This window comes from Haemorhous mexicanus, chromosome 2 (genome assembly GCF_027477595.1).
Source record: "Haemorhous mexicanus isolate bHaeMex1 chromosome 2, bHaeMex1.pri, whole genome shotgun sequence".
Lineage (NCBI taxonomy): Eukaryota > Metazoa > Chordata > Aves > Passeriformes > Fringillidae > Haemorhous > Haemorhous mexicanus.
The window spans coordinates 862,519-880,354 of NC_082342.1; the positions used below are offsets into that span (position 1 = coordinate 862,519).

General features: G+C 53.7%; 1 protein-coding gene across 4 annotated transcripts in view; it reads right to left on the reverse strand.

Moving 5' to 3' along the window:
• TIAM1 (TIAM Rac1 associated GEF 1) overlaps nt 1-17,836 on the reverse strand; it is a 161,558-nt gene that overhangs the window by 51,058 nt on the left and 92,664 nt on the right. For all 4 annotated transcript variants that reach the window (XM_059871109.1, XM_059871116.1, XM_059871093.1 and 1 more), the window contains 5 exons: nt 15,793-16,240; nt 10,148-10,320; nt 5,838-6,062; nt 2,734-2,919; nt 363-509 (listed from right to left, as the gene is read on the reverse strand). In XM_059871109.1, coding sequence (XP_059727092.1) covers nt 363-509; nt 2,734-2,919; nt 5,838-6,062; nt 10,148-10,320; nt 15,793-16,240 — 1,179 coding nt within the window. The remainder of the gene's footprint in view (nt 1-362; nt 510-2,733; nt 2,920-5,837; nt 6,063-10,147; nt 10,321-15,792; nt 16,241-17,836) is intronic.

Sequence of the window (17,836 nt, forward strand, 5' to 3'; positions counted from 1 at the left end):
ACTCAGCTACATTTAAATCATTGTACAAACTCATCATTTTAAATTAAAAATAACCAAACAAGTCTGGATTGTTTTGGGGTTTTTTCTCTCCAAAGCTGTATCTGTTTTACACTGGTGCTTAGTTGCTCCTGAGATTAGGAAGGGCACCTGCAGGAAAAGCAGAAGGAGCAGAACTGCAGCAACAGAATTCAGCTAAAGAAAAGGGCAAATTCCAGCCCTTTGGTAGGAGCTGCTGTGCCCTGAAGTGCAGCTGCAGCCCCTGATTTTGGAAGGGGATGAGGAATGCCACGACTGCACGAGCTGCGTTCTGCCCGCCAGCAAACCCCCCCGCAATAACACCACCCCAAACTCTCACCTCTTACCTGGTTAATGCTGGGCCTCCCCTGCTTCTTCTTGGAGGTAGTGTCCAGCCCCCAGAGAGAAGAGAACCTGCTCCTCCTCTTGCTGGCAGACCTGGACATGGCCTGTGTCCTTCTCCTCACTCCCGACTCCCCCGTGCGAGCCGCCACCTGTCAATGCCACGTGGCTTCAGCATCAGAGCTGCAGCACCCCAGCACAGACCCCTCCAAACTGGGGGGTCTGGGGGGGGAAAAGGCAAATCCTATGGGAACACAGGGTTCTCACTCCTGGGACAGTGGGGATGCTGCCAGGCTGCTGCCTTCTCTCTGCAAATTAACTCACTTCTGCCAACATCCCATACCAGATATTGAAACGCACAGTACACATCACCTCCATCATTTTTGGCATTTTATGTGAGATATTTTAAAGGAGCCTAACCACCATAGAGCAAAACCTCAGCACCAGTGAAAGGCTTGGGGTTTTAATTTTTCTTTTCCTAGCAAGGTTTCGAAGCTGGATATGTGAAACCTGAGATTTCCAAACTTATCTGATGCTTCCCAAAAAGCTGGTCTTCCTCTTTGCTCCTTCCTGTGGAAACACTCTGGGCGTCCTGGTGCTGACTCAGAAGTGCAGCAAGGCCAGATAAAGGCTTGCAGGGAGCTCATGGCATTTAAGCCTGCACTTCCTTAAAGATAAGTGACATCTAAAGGATTGAGCAAGGCACAGGAAGGGGAAAAGTGAGCTGAAATGACCCGTCCCATCAGAGGAGCAAAATGCCCCGTGGCAACAAGAGACACTGCCTTGACTGAGCCCAGCTGTCTGGGGAGCTCTGGAGATCAGTGGGACATCACTCAGAGCTGAAGAATTCAGACCCAAAAAAAAAAATCTGTCAAAGCAGATTTCCCAGGTGGAGGTGGCCTGAGGAGAGGAGCTCCTCTCCTGCCAAAAAGGGAGCGGTAGGGAACGGCAGGAGGCAGGGCACAGACAGACAGACAGACCCACCCTGCTGACTGCACCTCCTGGAACACCTCAGTGCTGCATCCCCACAGCCCAGAGCAGCAGAATGGCCCTGGGAACACCCACATCCCCGAGGGATGTCCCCAGCTGAGGAACTGGCTGGATGCAGCCCATCCAAACCAGCAGTGGGATGGACAGAGGGCTGGCTGGCTGCTGCACCAGGGAGCTGTGTGAGGAATGGGGGCTCTCCTTGGCAAACCCAGGAAAAGGAGAACTTGAGCACCACAGCAACACCTCCATTTCCACAGCCACGACTGTGAGAGGCTCCACAGCTCTGCCTGGGACATTGACACAGAGCCACCTGGGGTAACTTAGCACATCCTTGGATGAATGGACTGGGAACATCTTCAGGAGACTCAGGTCATGGAATCACAGAATCATGTGGGATGGAGGGGACCTTCAAGTCCATCCCATCCCCACCCCCTGCCCTGTCCACCCTGGCCTGGGACACTGCCAGGGATCCAGGGGCAGCCACAGCTGCTCTGGGTAAATTCCTTTCCTGAAACTTCAGTTAGGGCTCCTCACATGAGGCTGCATTTCCCCACGTTCCTGGGGGCAAAGGAGGACATGGGAGTTTGCTGAGAAGAGAAGAAAACACGTGTCTCTTCCAACACAACATTTTCCAAACATATTTTTTCCCTTGGCTCTCCAGAGACACCAGCATGAAGAGGCAGACTGTTTTTCAGGCTAGAGCTCAGTGCTTTGCTTGATGTGAAAAAAAAAAAAAAATAAGCATAAATGCAAATTACAGCCCGCCACCTAAAAAATATAATAAATCCACCAGCAATTAGCAGGATGATGACGCTAATCTTTTCATATAGGAAAGAATAAAAACGCCCCTGACTGAATTACAGCTCTGCATTCAACTGAAGGCTACAGCTGACATCTATGAGACAACAGTGGAGAGTGGAGCTCAGCTATTTCTGTGAACCTCCAGGAGTCCAAGCCGAGACTACAAGAACTTGTCTCAAATTCATTAAAACCCCACCACTTTGCAAAACATTCCCCTGTACTTTTAAGAGCTGGGCTGTTACAGTACTTAAATTTAAACAACCATTATTTGCCACATCACAGGGAGCACATTTCCCCTCCCTCGAGGAGCATCAGGTGCTGATGACCAGAGCATTGGAATAATTGGAATAAAGTCAGACAGGCCCGAGAAGGTCTCAGCCAGCACATGTTGAGGGCTTCAGAATGGCTCCCACTGACTTCAGGGGACGTGTGGCTCACACCCAAATCCGTGGACACTTGAGATGACCCTGCTGTTGTAACAGGGAGATCTGTTTCTGGTGGTGGAAATTCCAAACGACACGTGGAGGACAGAGACGACGGCTGTCCCCCAGCTGCTCCTCCCTGAGCCCAGCCCTGCCCACTCACCAGTGCGTGGAAGGAGGACACGGAGAAGATGCCCAGGCGGCCCATGGCCACCTTGGTGGGGCGGCTGGCGAAGGCCAGCAGGCGCTTGGGGTTGGGCAGCTCCCCGCCCTGCAGGCTGGCCAGGTAACAGCGGTACCGGAACAGGTCCATCTGGAACTGCTCCAGGTTCTGCTCCCACACGAAGATCTGCCAGGGCACAGGAGGGGACAACAGCCTGGTAAATGCCTTGGAACAATTCCCAGTGACACACTCTCAGGATCTCTGCTGGTCTCGGTGACTCTGAGATCCGTACAAGCCTTTCCCCAGCCCGGCAATGGAAGAAGGAGTCAGGATTCCTCTCATCCTCTTCTCAAGGCTGTTCATTATTTCTTGTCTATAACATTCTTTCTCCAACCCGCTGAGGTGTGTATGGCAGGCAGGGCTGAGGCACTCTGCCTGCCTCAGAGGCCGTGTTGTCTTTTTATACTGAAAACTACGTGTACCTTATTTACAATAACTTCCCAACACCTATCACCTGTGTTAGACAGTGAGCTTCTACTCTAAACCAATCCAAAAGTGCCACCATCACCCAGAAGATGGAGGCCAAGAAGAAGGAGAAGGAAAAAGGACAAGGCACGCCCAAATTCCTTCATCTTGGGACCCCGAGCCCCCATTCTAAAAACCTCAAAATCTATTTTTCATCCCATGACAAACTAACTATTATTCTACTTAAACTTTCTTGAGTTGTAATTCTTCATATAAAGGTTGGAAATTGTTTTTTCCAAGGGCTAAATCAAAGGCACAGGGGTCTTGGGCTCTGTGCCGAGGTCTCTGAGCCCCCTGGGCAGGGGCTCAAGCCCTCCAGGGCAGCCAGAGGAATTTCCTGGGTTCTGACAACACACCTGTCACTATGATATTTTCTGAAAAATCCCTTTTGTTAGGATTTTTTCTCCTGAGAAGCTTCAGAAAAGAAATGTAAACAATAATTATTTGATTGCTTTGGAATGCAGTCTGCAGATTGTTTACTAACAGGTGTATCTTTAATTAGTTTTATGTGAATTGTGTTAACTTCATGACTAATTTCAGTTTAGTTGTGTTGGGATTCTGGTCAGTCACGGGTTTTTATTATTCATTCTTTTCTAGCCCTCTGATATATCTTTTCTCTATTCTTTTTAGTATAGTTTTAGTATAGCATTTTTAATATAACATAATATCATAAAATAATAAATCAGCCTTCTAAGAACACGGAGTCAAATTCTCATCTCCCACCTCATCCTGGAAACCCCTGCAGCACCACACTCACCCTTTTCACCAGTGCTGATCTCACCCAACAGACCCTGACTGCTGATCTTCCCACATTCCCCTGCCCTCCCAACCCCCCAAAGGATGCGAATAGTTAAAGAGCTTTGATTAGATGGAAAACAACTTTTTCTACATTCGTGGCAAAAGTCTCCTCCTGGGACAACTGCTCCTTTGATACATTGCTAATTAACAGGATTAAATTTTCATTTTTAATTTTCTTTGTATTTCCAGGATTCTGTGCTCAGCAGTCCCTTAAGAGGCTTTTTTCATGCATCAAGAGCATCTGAGGAACCAGAAGAGCAAACCCCACCAAACTCCACGCACAGGGCAACCCAAATCAGCAGCCACAGCAGCAGCTTTGCTGGGAGCAACAAGAGAGCTTGAAAAAGTGCCATACACTGGGGATAATTAATCTGATCAGTAGAAGAGTGCTGTAATCAGCCTATGGAAGGACTTATTTAAATAATTCAAATAGCTTATAGGAAACAGTTTCAAAGCATCCAGACGAACTCAGTTACATAAAGAGACTGCTCTGCCCTCTCACTGTGACTGACAGCTTTGAGCAGAGCTCTTCAGCCTCTCCCTCCCTCCCCATTTCCCCTTCTCAGGGCTTCCAGGGGGTACAGATCCCTTTAGCTCAGCCCCAGCCACTTCTCCCCATGCTTTGCACTACAGGCACACTTGGCAGCCGTGGCAGGAGAGCTCCAAATGAGGGAAGCAGCAGCCATATGTTAAGTTTCCCAAAATAAGGTGCTGCTGTGGCAGCGGGAGAGACATCTGCTCGAGGCTCTCTGCTTCTGAGAGCCATCCATGCTGTCCATTTGAAGGCAGCAGGAGCGGGCCCAGGGCAGCCAGGGATGCACCACAAGGTCAAGGCAGGCCCCTGTGACACACAGAAAGCAGGCATGGCTTCCTCAGCCCAGCTGCCAGCAGGAGCAGCAGCCTCTGGCACACTTAAAGCAGCAGAGTTTGTTGGTGTGTGAACAGCTGCTCCCCAAGGCATCCTCCAGCCACAGCCTGGCAGCCTCCTGCCATCCAAATCTCCTGGAGGCCAGCAGAAGACAGCCCATGCTGGACCTTAGTGGAGCAATGGTGCCCCTAAGGCAGCCAGCATAGCTCTCCTGCTCTCAACATGCTCCAGGGAGCCCCCAACAACCTCTGAAAGGCCTTAAACCCTCGCTAGGGACTTTTTGTTGGAATTCAGGACATCCCTCTGGCTGTCCTGGATTGCTTGAACCCCTGCCAGGGGGCTCAGAGACCTTGGCACAGAGCCCAAGACACCTGTGACCTTGATGATGACCCATGGAAAAAAATTACCAACCTTATATGAGGATCTGCAAGCCTCATCTGAAAGTTTAAGCAGAATAATAGTTTGTCATGGGGTGAAAAATAGATTTTTGTGGTTTTTAGAATGGGGGTTCAGGAGGTGAGATGGAGGAGCCTGGGAGTGTCCAGCCTTTCTCCTTCTTCTTGGCCTCCATCTTCTGGGTGATGTTGGCACTTTTGGATTGGTTTAAGGTAGAAGTTCACTGTCTAACATAGGTGATAGGTATTGGAAAGTACTTGTAAATATTGTACAGGCAGTTTTTATATATAAAAGATAACACCACCCCGAGGGCGGCCAGTGTGCCTCAACCCGACCTGCTGGACAGACCTTGGCAGGCCAGAGAAAGGATGTTATAGATGAGAAACAATAAAGAACCTTGAGAACAAGACCAGAAGAGCTCTGAGCCTTCTTCGACCGCCGGGCTGGGAAAAGAGACTCTCTAACACATCTCGGGGTCACTGTGAGCAGCACAAGTCCCAAGAACTTCTGAGCTTACCTGATCCAGTATGGTCTTCTTCTTCTTGGAGTCTGTGACGGAGGACAGCTGCATTTCCCCCATTTTCTTCATCTTCTCGTCCATGTCGATCTTCTGCTCCAGCTTTTTGATCTCAGTCTTGAGCAGCTTGAGCGTGTCCTCCTTGTGGTGCTGCCGCGCCACGGCGGTGGCGCAGGCCGAGTGGATGGCCGTGATCCAGTTCTCCAGCTCCGTCTGGCTGCACGTCTGCCCGAGGGGACAGGGGGAAAGAACTCAGCATCCACCTCCAAACCGATGGCAGATTAACACACGCAGCTCCGAGGAGTTCCCCGTGCCTTTGATCTCCAGATTCAAAGCCTTAAATCCACTTAGATACCCCCATCCTCCCTAAGCAGGCCATTTCTAACACCCAGCACTTGGAGTTACACCTCTCTCTGAGCTTTGCAGCTGGGGGTGCTTCCCAGCAAGGCCTCAGCAATTACTTCCCCAGCCATCATTTCTACCTTGGCATTTAACCATGGTTTCTAAACTCCAGCTCCTTAAGGCAGGGAATGCACCACTGCTGTGCCCTTCCCAGCATGGAGAGCTCTTCTGCCATGCAGCAGTTAATAGTAAATTAATGGCAGAAAACGTGACCATGAGAAGTATGAGTAGCTTTTTTGTGGTGCACAGACAAACAGCTTTCTGTTTCTGAAGGTCCCAAAGCACTCTGAAGACACCCCTGTAACCATTAAAGGCAGGCTCATCCTCGTTTCACAGCACTGGCACTGCCCCTTCCCAAGCATGGATATGGCAGTTTGGGAAAAGGGACATTTCTCCTTGCTGGAAGTGTCCGAGGCCAGGCTGGACAGGCCTCGGAGCAACCTGGGATAGTGGAAGGTGTCCCAAGCCATGGCAGGGCATGGAACTGGATAATCTTTAATGCCCCTTCCAGCCCAAACCACTCCATGAGACACCAGGCTGGAGAGTGGGACACCAGTACTTCTCTCTGGAAGAGAACTATTCTGATTAGAGGCTTTTGACAGGCAAAGAAGAATCTTTCCAGATTTTCGAAATAAAAAGTCAATCTTAGGCCTTTTACTAAATCCCATTCTATTTTACAGCAGCTCAGGGTGGCAGAGGACTTTCTGTGAGTGTCAGCCTGTGGCAATAATCACACTGGTATTTGGCTGGAAAAGCAGCAAGGTGCCAAACCACCTTGTTCTAATTAAACCTTCTGATGATGCCTGATCTATTAATAGACAGCCCAGCATGACTTCTGCATTTGCTGGAGAAGATGAGGAAGGTCATCCTTGCTGAGGTGACAACCAACAGCCAAGGATGAGGCTAAGGAGAGCTTCCCAGAGAGGCCCAGCTGGGCTTCACACTGATGCTCCCCCAACTTTGGTGGCACAGGTGTGTCCCAGAATGACACCACCTTCCTCACTCAGGTGTAAGCCCTTAGCAGAAACAGGATCTGCTGCAGAAGGACTGACCTCCTCCTTCCTGTCATTGTCATGTTTTCTGAAAAATCCCTTCGCCAGGATTTCTGCTCCTGGGAAGCTGAGAAGCCTCAGATTAAAATGAAAACAACAATTATCTGATTGTTTCTCCTGGGTTTTGCTGCTGTGGTTTGGACACTGTTGACCAGCTGGTCATTGTTTCATTGGTTTCATGTGAATTGCTTTGACTTTAATGACCAAACACAGCCAGCTGTGTTGGCCTCTGGAGAGAGTCACAAGATTCATTATTATCTTTTAGCCTTCTGTCTGTATCCTTTCTCTATTCTTTAGTATAGTTTAGTACAGATTTCTTAAATATAATATAAGAACATAAAATAATAAATTAGCCTTCTAAGAACATGGAGTCAGATTCAATCACTCCTCCCCGACAACGGGGGACTCAGAAAATGCCACACCTTCCCAAATCCCCTGCCTTCAGCTGGCACTGCACACAGGCTGTGGCTGAGAGTGGCCAGGCTCTCTGCCCAGGCTGTGGCACTCATGAGAACAAGCTCTCATTGCACAGCTGAGAACACTGGGAGCCCCCCTTGCTGAGGAATGCCTGCTGGAAGCACAGCAATTATTTGCCACAACAGGAGACACTGTGCCCACAGTCAGGTGCTGAAACCTCATCCCCAGCACAGAAGAGATCAGCACTGGACTCAGGATGAGCTTTGTTAATTCCTAGCAAATCCCAACAGCCTTTGTTGTCTTACTAAATTTCAAAGTATTATCTGCATACCATTAGATTCATTTTTCTTTTTTGATTCCTGGGGAGAGGGAGGGAAAAAAGGGGTCTGGGGTGGATTTTAGGAGCTGCAGACCCCCCTGGCAGATGAGCAGGGATGGGAATTGCTGCCCTTCCCGAGGGGAAGGACCACACCAGCAAGCTGGGAACACCTCGTGGTGTCACAAGCTGCTGTGAGCTGCTGGCACACACGTGTGCCATGTGCCAGGGGCTGTGTGGGCACAGCCAGAGCTGCCTGAGCCTCGTGGGAGGGATGGGATGGGATGTCTCCGGGTGCAGCACAGTGGGCAGGCTCCTCACAAGGTGCCCAGGGTGTGTGGGATCACCACCAGCCCTGTTTTCCCTTGCACAGCACAGAAATAGCCTCCTCAGGGCCGTGCCTCTCCTTGCCAACCCCTGCTACAGCTCTGTGCTGGCACAGACAGCCAAGGGCCACACTCTGAGGGCATCCCCTCCTTCTCCCCTGGCAGAGGGGACACATCACACAACGTTTCTGGCAATAGAAATGACTGAGTTTTGCTTGAATAGGCTCAGTTTTGCTTCCTCCCTACACAAAAACCTACCTGTGGCACGATGACACTGGGCTCTGGGGGGATAAGCTTTGGGGTGAGTCTGGGAGCCCACAGGAAAAATAGAGAGGGATTCTTTGTAAAGATATGGAGGACAGGGCACAGGGAATGGCTTCCCACTGCCAGAGGGATATTGGGAAGGGAATCCTCCCTGTGAGGGTGGGCAGGCCCTGGCACAGGTGCCCAGAGCAGCTGTGGCTGCCCCTGGATCCCTGGCAGTGCCCAAGGTGTGGCTGGACAGGGCTTGGAGCAGCCTGGGACAGTGGGAGGTGCCCCTGCCATGGCAGGGGTGGAACAAGGTGATCTTTAAGGTCCCCTCCAACCCAGGCCATTCTGTGACTGTGTGATTCCCTCTCACCTGGAGGAAGGTGTCCAGGTGCCAAATACTCATCCCCTTCCCAGGGAAAACGTGAGGGAGAGAGGGGCAGGGCAGTACTACGGAAGGAAAAATCCCATTGAGGTGGCAGAGAAGTCAGTCCACCAAAAAAGATGGGTTTTTTCAGTCAGACACTCAGTCCCTCCAGGAATCAGAAGGGCTTTTCTTTTTGCACCAGTTTGAGAATCCAGCCCTTTGCAAGGACAGCTGCAAGGACCTACAACACAGTGAAATTTCAGTTTTTTCTGGAATGCAGGGGAGTGATGATGTGGGGGGACATCCTACCCCGGAGCAGCTTCTGGTTTAAGAGGGCAAGAAACTCCATTGTAACTGGAAAGAGAAATAAAGGGATTCCTGCAGTGCAGAAAACTGAATCACAAGTGGAGGGAATGCACCCACCTCAGCACGTGCTGCCAACTGCAAATAACAGAATGTCACACCCTGCTTAGTGCCAACCTGACATAAAAAAGGGAATGACAACCTAAAAATCACTCAGGGAAGCAGTGGTTACCAAATGACAAATCTTTTCAAGTGAAACACATCAACTAATCTATGGTCTTGGATGTAAGTCCTGGGATCTTGGGTTTTTTTTAACTGTACCCAGCGAAATGGAGACATTTCTATTTCCTGATTAAAGAACCAAACCCTGCTCTTCCAGTCTCCTCGGGGGCAGCAGCAAGGTGTGTGAACAAGGGCCAGCTGGATTCTACAGCCCCTCTGGGAGAGCCCCTGCAGATCCAGACATCCCCTTGCACTTCCAGCTGCTCCTGGTCTTGTCAGCCCCTCGAGCCTCCCTGCAAGGCCCTCCTTGGACACAGGTCTCTCACAGAGAGTGGCACAGCACTGTTAGTGCCCAGCTGGATGCCCTGTGTGGTGACTGGCTTGATCTGTGTGTTCTAAACACACTGCCCACCCAGTTTTTACAGGGATGCAAGAGCATTTCTCCATTCTTTGCTCCAGCCACCTACACAAGGAGGGTCCAGCCAGTTATTAAAAAAGCAGATTTGCCACTGATCACGTTCAGCTCACGTCCTTCCTCTAGTGCTGCCAAAGGAAAACCCCAAACCTCCTGCAGCCAGCAGGGTTTTCCCCTCCTCTCAACCAGAGCCAGATGCCCTCCTTGCTGGGAAACACAACACAACTTTGCCAAAGCCAACCTGGAAGAGGAAAGCGTCGCCAAGGGAGTTGCTGAGGCAGAAGACAAAGTCCTTCTTGGGGTGCTCTGGCACAGCCTGCACGATGCTGTTCTCCACCCAGACTGCGTGCTTGGGGATGCTGTTGTGGTCGATGCCAGACCTGCCGTCCGTCTCGTAGAAGAACAGCGTGCAGCCTGCAGGGGACAACGAGCAGCACGTTCAAATGCTCTGCTGGTTTCAGTGCCACCAGCTGCAGGGCACAGTGAGCCCTGATCCTGGGCTGCTTTGTTCACCCTGAGCTTTGTTCTCCCTAGGACTGCCAAAACAGAAAGTCATGGGCAGTAAAATACATTCCCAGATGAGAAACAGCATTAGAAATCACAAATTTGGGGTTGTCCATGGCCATCCCCGTGGCACAGGTGTGAGATCCTGGTCCCCTGAGGGTGGCAGCCAGCTGTGAGCCAGCCCTGGGAGCAGACAGACCCCCGGGCATGGTCCAGCCTCACCTCTGCAGCTGCTGCTGCAGTCCCCCCAAGGCAAAGATCAAGCCATTTAATTACTGGATGCAGACAGGAACTGGAATTAAAATGGGCCAGGATGAGCTGCGCTTGCTGAAAGACTGATGGACAAAAAAACTTAGCTGGGGCCAGCAAACAACCTGCTCCGTGTTACAAAATAATCTTTATAATCCTCCCGGGGAAGGAAAACAAGGTACAGAGCAAGGGTGCAATTTGGGAGATCCCAAAAAGAAAAGGGGTCTCCTCCTCTCCCACCTTCCCACACTATCTCCAGCGGTTTACAGGCTGGCACGTAGTTGCTGTGTCACTGAAAAGGGATGCTCTGGTCACTGGAAAGGGATGCTCCAGCCTCCCAGAAAACAATTTGCAGCCAAACAATGGCAGCTGTTGACTTCAAAGCCCCGGTTAAACACTGCCAGTATCAAGGCTCAGCAATCCAAGGAGTTAACACTCCACTTGAGCCAAAGCACTTCAAAACAAAATCACTCCCCTGCTCATCCTTCCCCTTTCTTCTCCCAGATGGCCCTTTGTTTGTCAGCTCCTCACAGCAAGACCTTCCTGCCCCCTCCCAGGAGATCAGGGCTGCCCCTCACCTCCCTTCTCCTCTCCCCCTTCCCCAGCTCTCCAGCCCCCCCGAGGAAGAGCTGGCTCCAAACTTTGCTGCTGGCTTTAAAATAGCGCTGCAAATTAAAAACAAACAAGTGCTCTAGGAAGAGCTCTCTGTGAGGAGGGCAGGGTTTGACCACACCGAGCCTTCTGGGTGATCCCACCTAGAGCAGGAGACACAGCTCTGCCTCTGCTGGCCCTGGCCACAGCACGGGAGAGGGAGGCCAGTCCCGAAGCTGTGGCTCCCCGTTTCCCTGCTGATGAAGCACATGGAGATGAGTCTGTGAGCTCCTGCCCAGCAGCAACTGCAACAATCCAGAGAGAAGAGGGTCTGTGGTCCAGGCAGCTGAGGAGGGAGCAGGGCAGCTGGGTGCCCACCACGGGGTGGGTGACACAGCCAGAGCCACATGCCAGCCTTGATGACCAACCACAGCTTCCTGTCCACCCTGCAAACGTGCTGCAACCCTGAGTGTTTACTCTCATGAAGCATTTCTTGGGGAAGCAGAGGTACAGGAGGGATGCAGAGCGTGGCAGAGGCCCTGTGTGAACAGCTGCCACTGTCACCACCAACAGCCCCCCACAACTGTGTGCCTGCAGGGGCACACAGGTATTCACTCAGCTGTCAGCAAGCCATGGACACCTTCTCCAAGGGAACACCCAGGGCCCAGGGTGGTGCCAGCAGGGCTCCAAGCAAGGCATGAACCCCACTGCTGTGCCTGGGGGTGCCTACACACGGGCCATCACTGAGCACATCAGCAACCACCACGTAAAACCTCTGGAGAACAGCAGGGCCACTTCTCATGTCAACTGAAGTTCACAGCAGCTTCTCTTAGGAGTCCAGGCCCCTTCTCTTAGGAGTTTGGCCAACCCATGGGACACATCCCAGCCCGCTCTCCTCTCAGTGACACCCAGTGTGGCAGCAGCTCTCTGGCCACAGAGAGCAGGAACAGGCCTTCCCAGGCATTTTCTCTGGAGAAGGCTGTGAGAAGCTGTGAGAAAGCTCAGAGAAAGAATTAAAACAATTCTTATCCCCACTTGCTGTACCTCTTGCTAGGCAAATGTGGAATGTGTTATGGAGATTTGTTTACCAAAGGGTGGTGGTGTTTTGCTTGGTTGACCAATGAGGTCAAAGCTGTATCAGACAGGCTGGAGGGGGTTATGGGTTTCTTAAGAGTGTAGCATGAAGATAGTATAGAAGAATAAAGGAATGGTTCAGCCTTCTGCACCATGGAGTTAGTGCTAATTACAACTGTGTCAGGGGGACCCCTACACTGACAAATGGTGACCCCAATGTGATGTATTTATCACCCCTCCATGAAGTCGCTTGACAACCCAGAGTGCCCACCTGGGCACACCCCTGCCCCTCTCAGTGACACCCAGAGTGCCCACCTGGGCACACCCCTGCCCCTCTCAGTGACACCCAGAGTGCCCACCTGGGTACATTCCTGCCCCTCTCAGTGACACCCAGAGTGCCCACCTGGGCACACCCCTGCCCCTCTCAGTGACACCCAGAGTGCCCACCTGGGCACACCCCTGCCCCTCTCAGTGACACCCAGAGTGCCCACCTGGGCACACCCCTGCCCCTCTCAGTGACACCCAGAGTGCCCACCTGGGTACACCCCTGCCCCTCTCAGTGACACCCAGAGTGCCCACCTGGGCACACCCCTGCCCGCTCTCCCCGTACCTTTCAGTGACACCCAGAGTGCCCACCTGGGCACACCCCTGCCTGTCTCAGTGACACCCAGAGTGCCCACCTGGGTACAACCCTGCCCCTCTCAGTGACACCCAGAGTGCCCACCTGGGCACACCCCTGCCCCTCTCAGTGACACCCAGAGTGCCCACCTGGGTACACCCCTGCCCCTCTCAGTGACACCCAGAGCGCCCACCTGGACACAATCCTGCCTGTCTCAGTGACACCCAGAGTGCCCACCTGGGCACACCTCTGCCCGCTCTCTCCGTACCTTTCAGTGACACCCAGAGTGCCCACCTGGGCACACCCCTGCCTGCTCTCCCTGTACCTTTCAGTGACACCCAGAGTGCCCACCTGGGCACACCCCTGCCCCTTTCAGTGACACCCAGAGTGCCCACCTGGGCACACCCCTGCCCCTCTCAGTGACACCCAGAGTGCCCACCTGGGTACATTCCTGCCCCTCTCAGTGACACCCAGAGTGCCCACCTGGGCACACCCCTGCCCCTCTCAGTGACACCCAGAGTGCCCACCTGGGCACACCCCTGCCCCTCTCAGTGACACCCAGAGTGCCCACCTGGGCACACCCCTGCCCCTCTCAGTGACACCCAGAGTGCCCACCTGGGTACACCCCTGCCCCTCTCAGTGACACCCAGAGTGCCCACCTGGGCACACCCCTGCCCGCTCTCCCCGTACCTTTCAGTGACACCCAGAGTGCCCACCTGGGCACACCCCTGCCTGTCTCAGTGACACCCAGAGTGCCCACCTGGGTACAACCCTGCCCCTCTCAGTGACACCCAGAGTGCCCACCTGGGCACACCCCTGCCCCTCTCAGTGACACCCAGAGTGCCCACCTGGGTACACCCCTGCCCCTCTCAGTGACACCCAGAGCGCCCACCTGGACACAATCCTGCCTGTCTCAGTGACACCCAGAGTGCCCACCTGGGCACACCTCTGCCCGCTCTCTCCGTACCTTTCAGTGACACCCAGAGTGCCCACCTGGGCACACCCCTGCCTGCTCTCCCTGTACCTTTCAGTGACACCCAGAGTGCCCACCTGGGCACACCCCTGCCCCTTTCAGTGACACCCAGAGTGCCCACCTGGGCACACCCCTGCCCGCTCTCCCCGTACCTCTCAGTGACACCCAGAGTGCCCACCTGGGTACACCTCTGCCCTTCTCAGTGACACCCAAAGTGCCCACCTGGGTACACCCCTGCCCTTCTCAGTGACACCCAGAGTGCCCACCTGGGTACACCTCTGCCCTTCTCAGTGACACCCAAAGTGCCCACCTGGGCACACCCCTGCCCTTCTCAGTGACACCCAGAGTGCCCACCTGGGCACACCCCTGCCCGCTCTCCCTGCCCCTCTCAGTGACACCCAGAGTGCCCACCTGGGCACACCCCTGCCCGCTCTCCCTGTACCTTTCAGTGACACCCAGAGTGCCCACCTGGGCACACCCCTGCCCCTCTCAGTGACACCCAGAGTGCCCACCTGGGCACACCCCTGCCCCTCTCAGTGACACCCAGAGTGCCCACCTGGACACACCCCTGCCCTTCTCAGTGACACCCAGAGTGCCCACCTGGGCACACCCCTGCCCCTCTCAGTGACAACCCAGAGTACCCACCTGGGTACACCCCTGCCCGCTCTCTCCGTACTTTTCAGCGACACCCAGAGTGCCCACCTGGGCACACCCCTGCCTGTCTCAGTGACACCCAGAGTGCCCACCTGGGTACACTGCTGCCCCTCTCAGTGACACCCAGAGTGCCCACCTGGGCACACCCCTGCCTGTCTCAGTGACACCCAGAGTGCCCACCTGGGTATAGCCCTGCCTGTCTCAGTGACACCCAGAGTGCCCACCTGGGTACACTGCTGCCCGCTCTCCTTGTACCTCTCAGTGACACCCAGAGCATCCACCTGGGTACACACCCCTTCCCTTCTCAGTGACACCCAGAGTGCCCACCTGGGCACACCCCTGCCCCTCTCAGTGACACCCAGAGTGCCCACCTGGGCACACCCCTGCCCCTCTCAATGACACCCAGAGTGCCCACCTGGGCACACCCCTGCCCTTCTCAGTGACACCCAGAGTGCCCACCTGGGTACACTGCTGCCCCTCTCAGTGACAACACAGAGTGCCCACCTGGGCACACCCCTGTACCTTTCAGTGACACCCAGAGTGCCCACCTGGGCACACCCCTGCCCTTCTCAGTGACACCCAGAGTGCCCACCTGGACACACCCCTGCCTGTCTCAGTGACACCCAGAGTGCCCACCTGGGTACACCCCTGCCCGCTCTCCCTGTACCTCTCAGTGACACCCAGAGCATCCACCTGGGTACACCCCTGCCTGTCTCAGTGACACCCAGAGTGCCCACCTGGGCACACCCCTGCCCTTCTCAGTGACACCCAGAGTGCCCACCTGGGTACACCCCTGTACCTTTCAGTGACACCCAGAGTGCCCACCTGGGAACAACCCTGCCCCTCTCAGTGACACCCAAAGTGCCCACCTGGGTACACCCCTGTACCTTTCAGTAACACCCAGAGTGCCCACCTGGGAATAACCCTGCCCTTCTCAGTGACATCCAGAGTGCCCACCTGGACACACCCCTGCCCTTCTCAGTGACACCCAGAGTGCCCACCTGGGCACACCCCTGCCCCTCTCAGTGACACCCAGAGTGCCCACCCGGGCACACCCCTGCCCGCTCTCCCCGTACTTTTCAGCGACACCCAGAGTGCCCACCTGGACACACCCCTGCCCTTCTCAGTGACAACCCAGAGTGCCCACCTGGGCACACCCCTACCCCTCTCAGTGACACCCAGAGTGCCCACCTGGGCACACCCCTGCCCGCTCTCCCCGTACCTTTCAGTGACACCCAGTAGTGCTTCCACTTCCTGCGCGTGGCCGACTCCACCTTCTTGTTCTTCTTGTGCACCAGGAAGTTTTTGACGGCCAGGGCGCCGGCCTTGCGCACGGTGCCCTGCGCGGCGCTCAGCAGGATGTCGGACTGCCCGGGCGAGCTGAGGGTGCCGCTGCTCTGCTCGTCGCTCAGCGCCGAGCCCGCCTCCTCCAGGTGCTCGCTGTTGGCCGTGCTCATCTCCAGCTCGCGGCGGAAGTTCTCGTAGACGCCCTGGCGCAGCCCGTCGCCCGCCGAGCTGCTGCCGCTGTCGCTGCCCACGAAGGCGCGCCCGGCGGGCGGCGAGTAGCTGGCCGTGGTGGCGTTGGAGCGCCGCGACAGCAGCTCCGTGTCCGTGGCGGCGCCCTCGATGCCGCTGTCGGTGAACTCGCTGCCCTCGCCCGCGTTGACGTCCTGCTCGGGAGAGAGACACGGGGTCAGGGGAGAGCTCGGCCGAGAGCCTGGGCGCACCGCGGCTCTTCATGCCTCCGTTTCTTCTAGCGATGGACGTGCCTCGTCTCCTCTCGTTCCTAGGGCAAACAACTGGAGGAAAAGGTGGGGTGGGGACAAACAGGTGCTGTCCACCTTGGAGAGAAGGGTGAAGCTGCCCCATGCATTTCCCTGCAGCTTCACTGTGTTTTCAACATTTAACCTCTCACAGCCACGGGGCTGTACAGCAGTAAATTTAACAGGATATTGCAATGGAGTTAATCACTTAAAATCACGCTTTCTTAAAAATATATAAACTAAAAAACACACCAAATAAAAAACTTTTTCTTCTTAGACCCTAATCACGTGTGTATGTCACATCCTGCCTAACAACGACACCTGACTGCTGCAGGAGTCCCTGTGGGTCCACACTTTGCCTTTGGGGCATCTAAGGCAAGATTCCTCTCTTCTGGAGACTGGAGGAAAAGGTGGGGTGGAGGCAGAGCTTCCAGCACAGGTGAGGAAAGACCAGTCCCGCGTGCACCGCTCCAGGTGGTGCCTCCACGGCCTCGGCAAGTTGGAATCTAAGATGCAGCATCGTCTGTTTACATTAAGCCAAGTTAACAGTGCTAAAGGTTTTGCAAAGGGAGAACATATGGTAGCAAAAACTGGCAGTGTCGAGAAAAGCAGCGCCCAACCTACGCGTTTTGAGGAGCAAACACTGATATTGTGCATTCACACCTACAGCTGAAGATACGCTCCAGACACCCCAAGGCTGACCTTTGAAAATTATGTAACCAAAAAGGCTCTTATTTTTTTTTTCCTTCCTGATGGGTTAATGTGGTTGAGATTATTTCTGTTCTCATCACAAACTGTAATGATGGGCCATGTGATATTCCCCACCAAATCCCACAGATCCTTCCTGGTCCCCAAGAACTTGCAGTGCAAGGATCAGAAGAGACAAGAATTCAGCCAATTTGAGCAAGACAGGAAAAAACCCCACTAAATTGGGGTTTTGAAGGCTGTGACTCAGCTGGCCCCTGCTACAAGGCTAATCACCCCAGGGGGATGCCCACCACCACCTCAGTATCTACAGACATCTGTGGCAGATTTTAGAGGACAAACAAAGGCCAAACTCTGTAAATAGAAACAAGTATTTTAGGTACTTGAGCATAGAAGATGCAAAGAAGTGAAAAATATGGCCAAAACCAGCAGGAATTTCATCCTCTACCTCTCCTGCAAGAGCAGCTAGCCCTTGATTCACAAGTTAAAAACAAAAAAGAAAAAAAACTGATCAGTCTCTGAGAAGAGGTAGCAGAATGGAGTATTTATTTTGAGAGAAAACAAGCTTCCAGATGTTGGTTCAAGCACCAGTTTTCTTTGTATCCAAGAGCAGCTCTGTGGAAACAAAGAAACCCTCCATCAGCTCTGTGTGAAACCATCCTCCTGCGGAGCAAGGAGAGCTGAGGGGCAGGGCAAGGGCTGACTAACTTTCCAGGCATTAATTTGCAATGGCTGGGCCCGTTCTTTACAAACACTGCTTCCCAGGGGACACTTGGAGTCCAGCTGGAAGAACAAGCA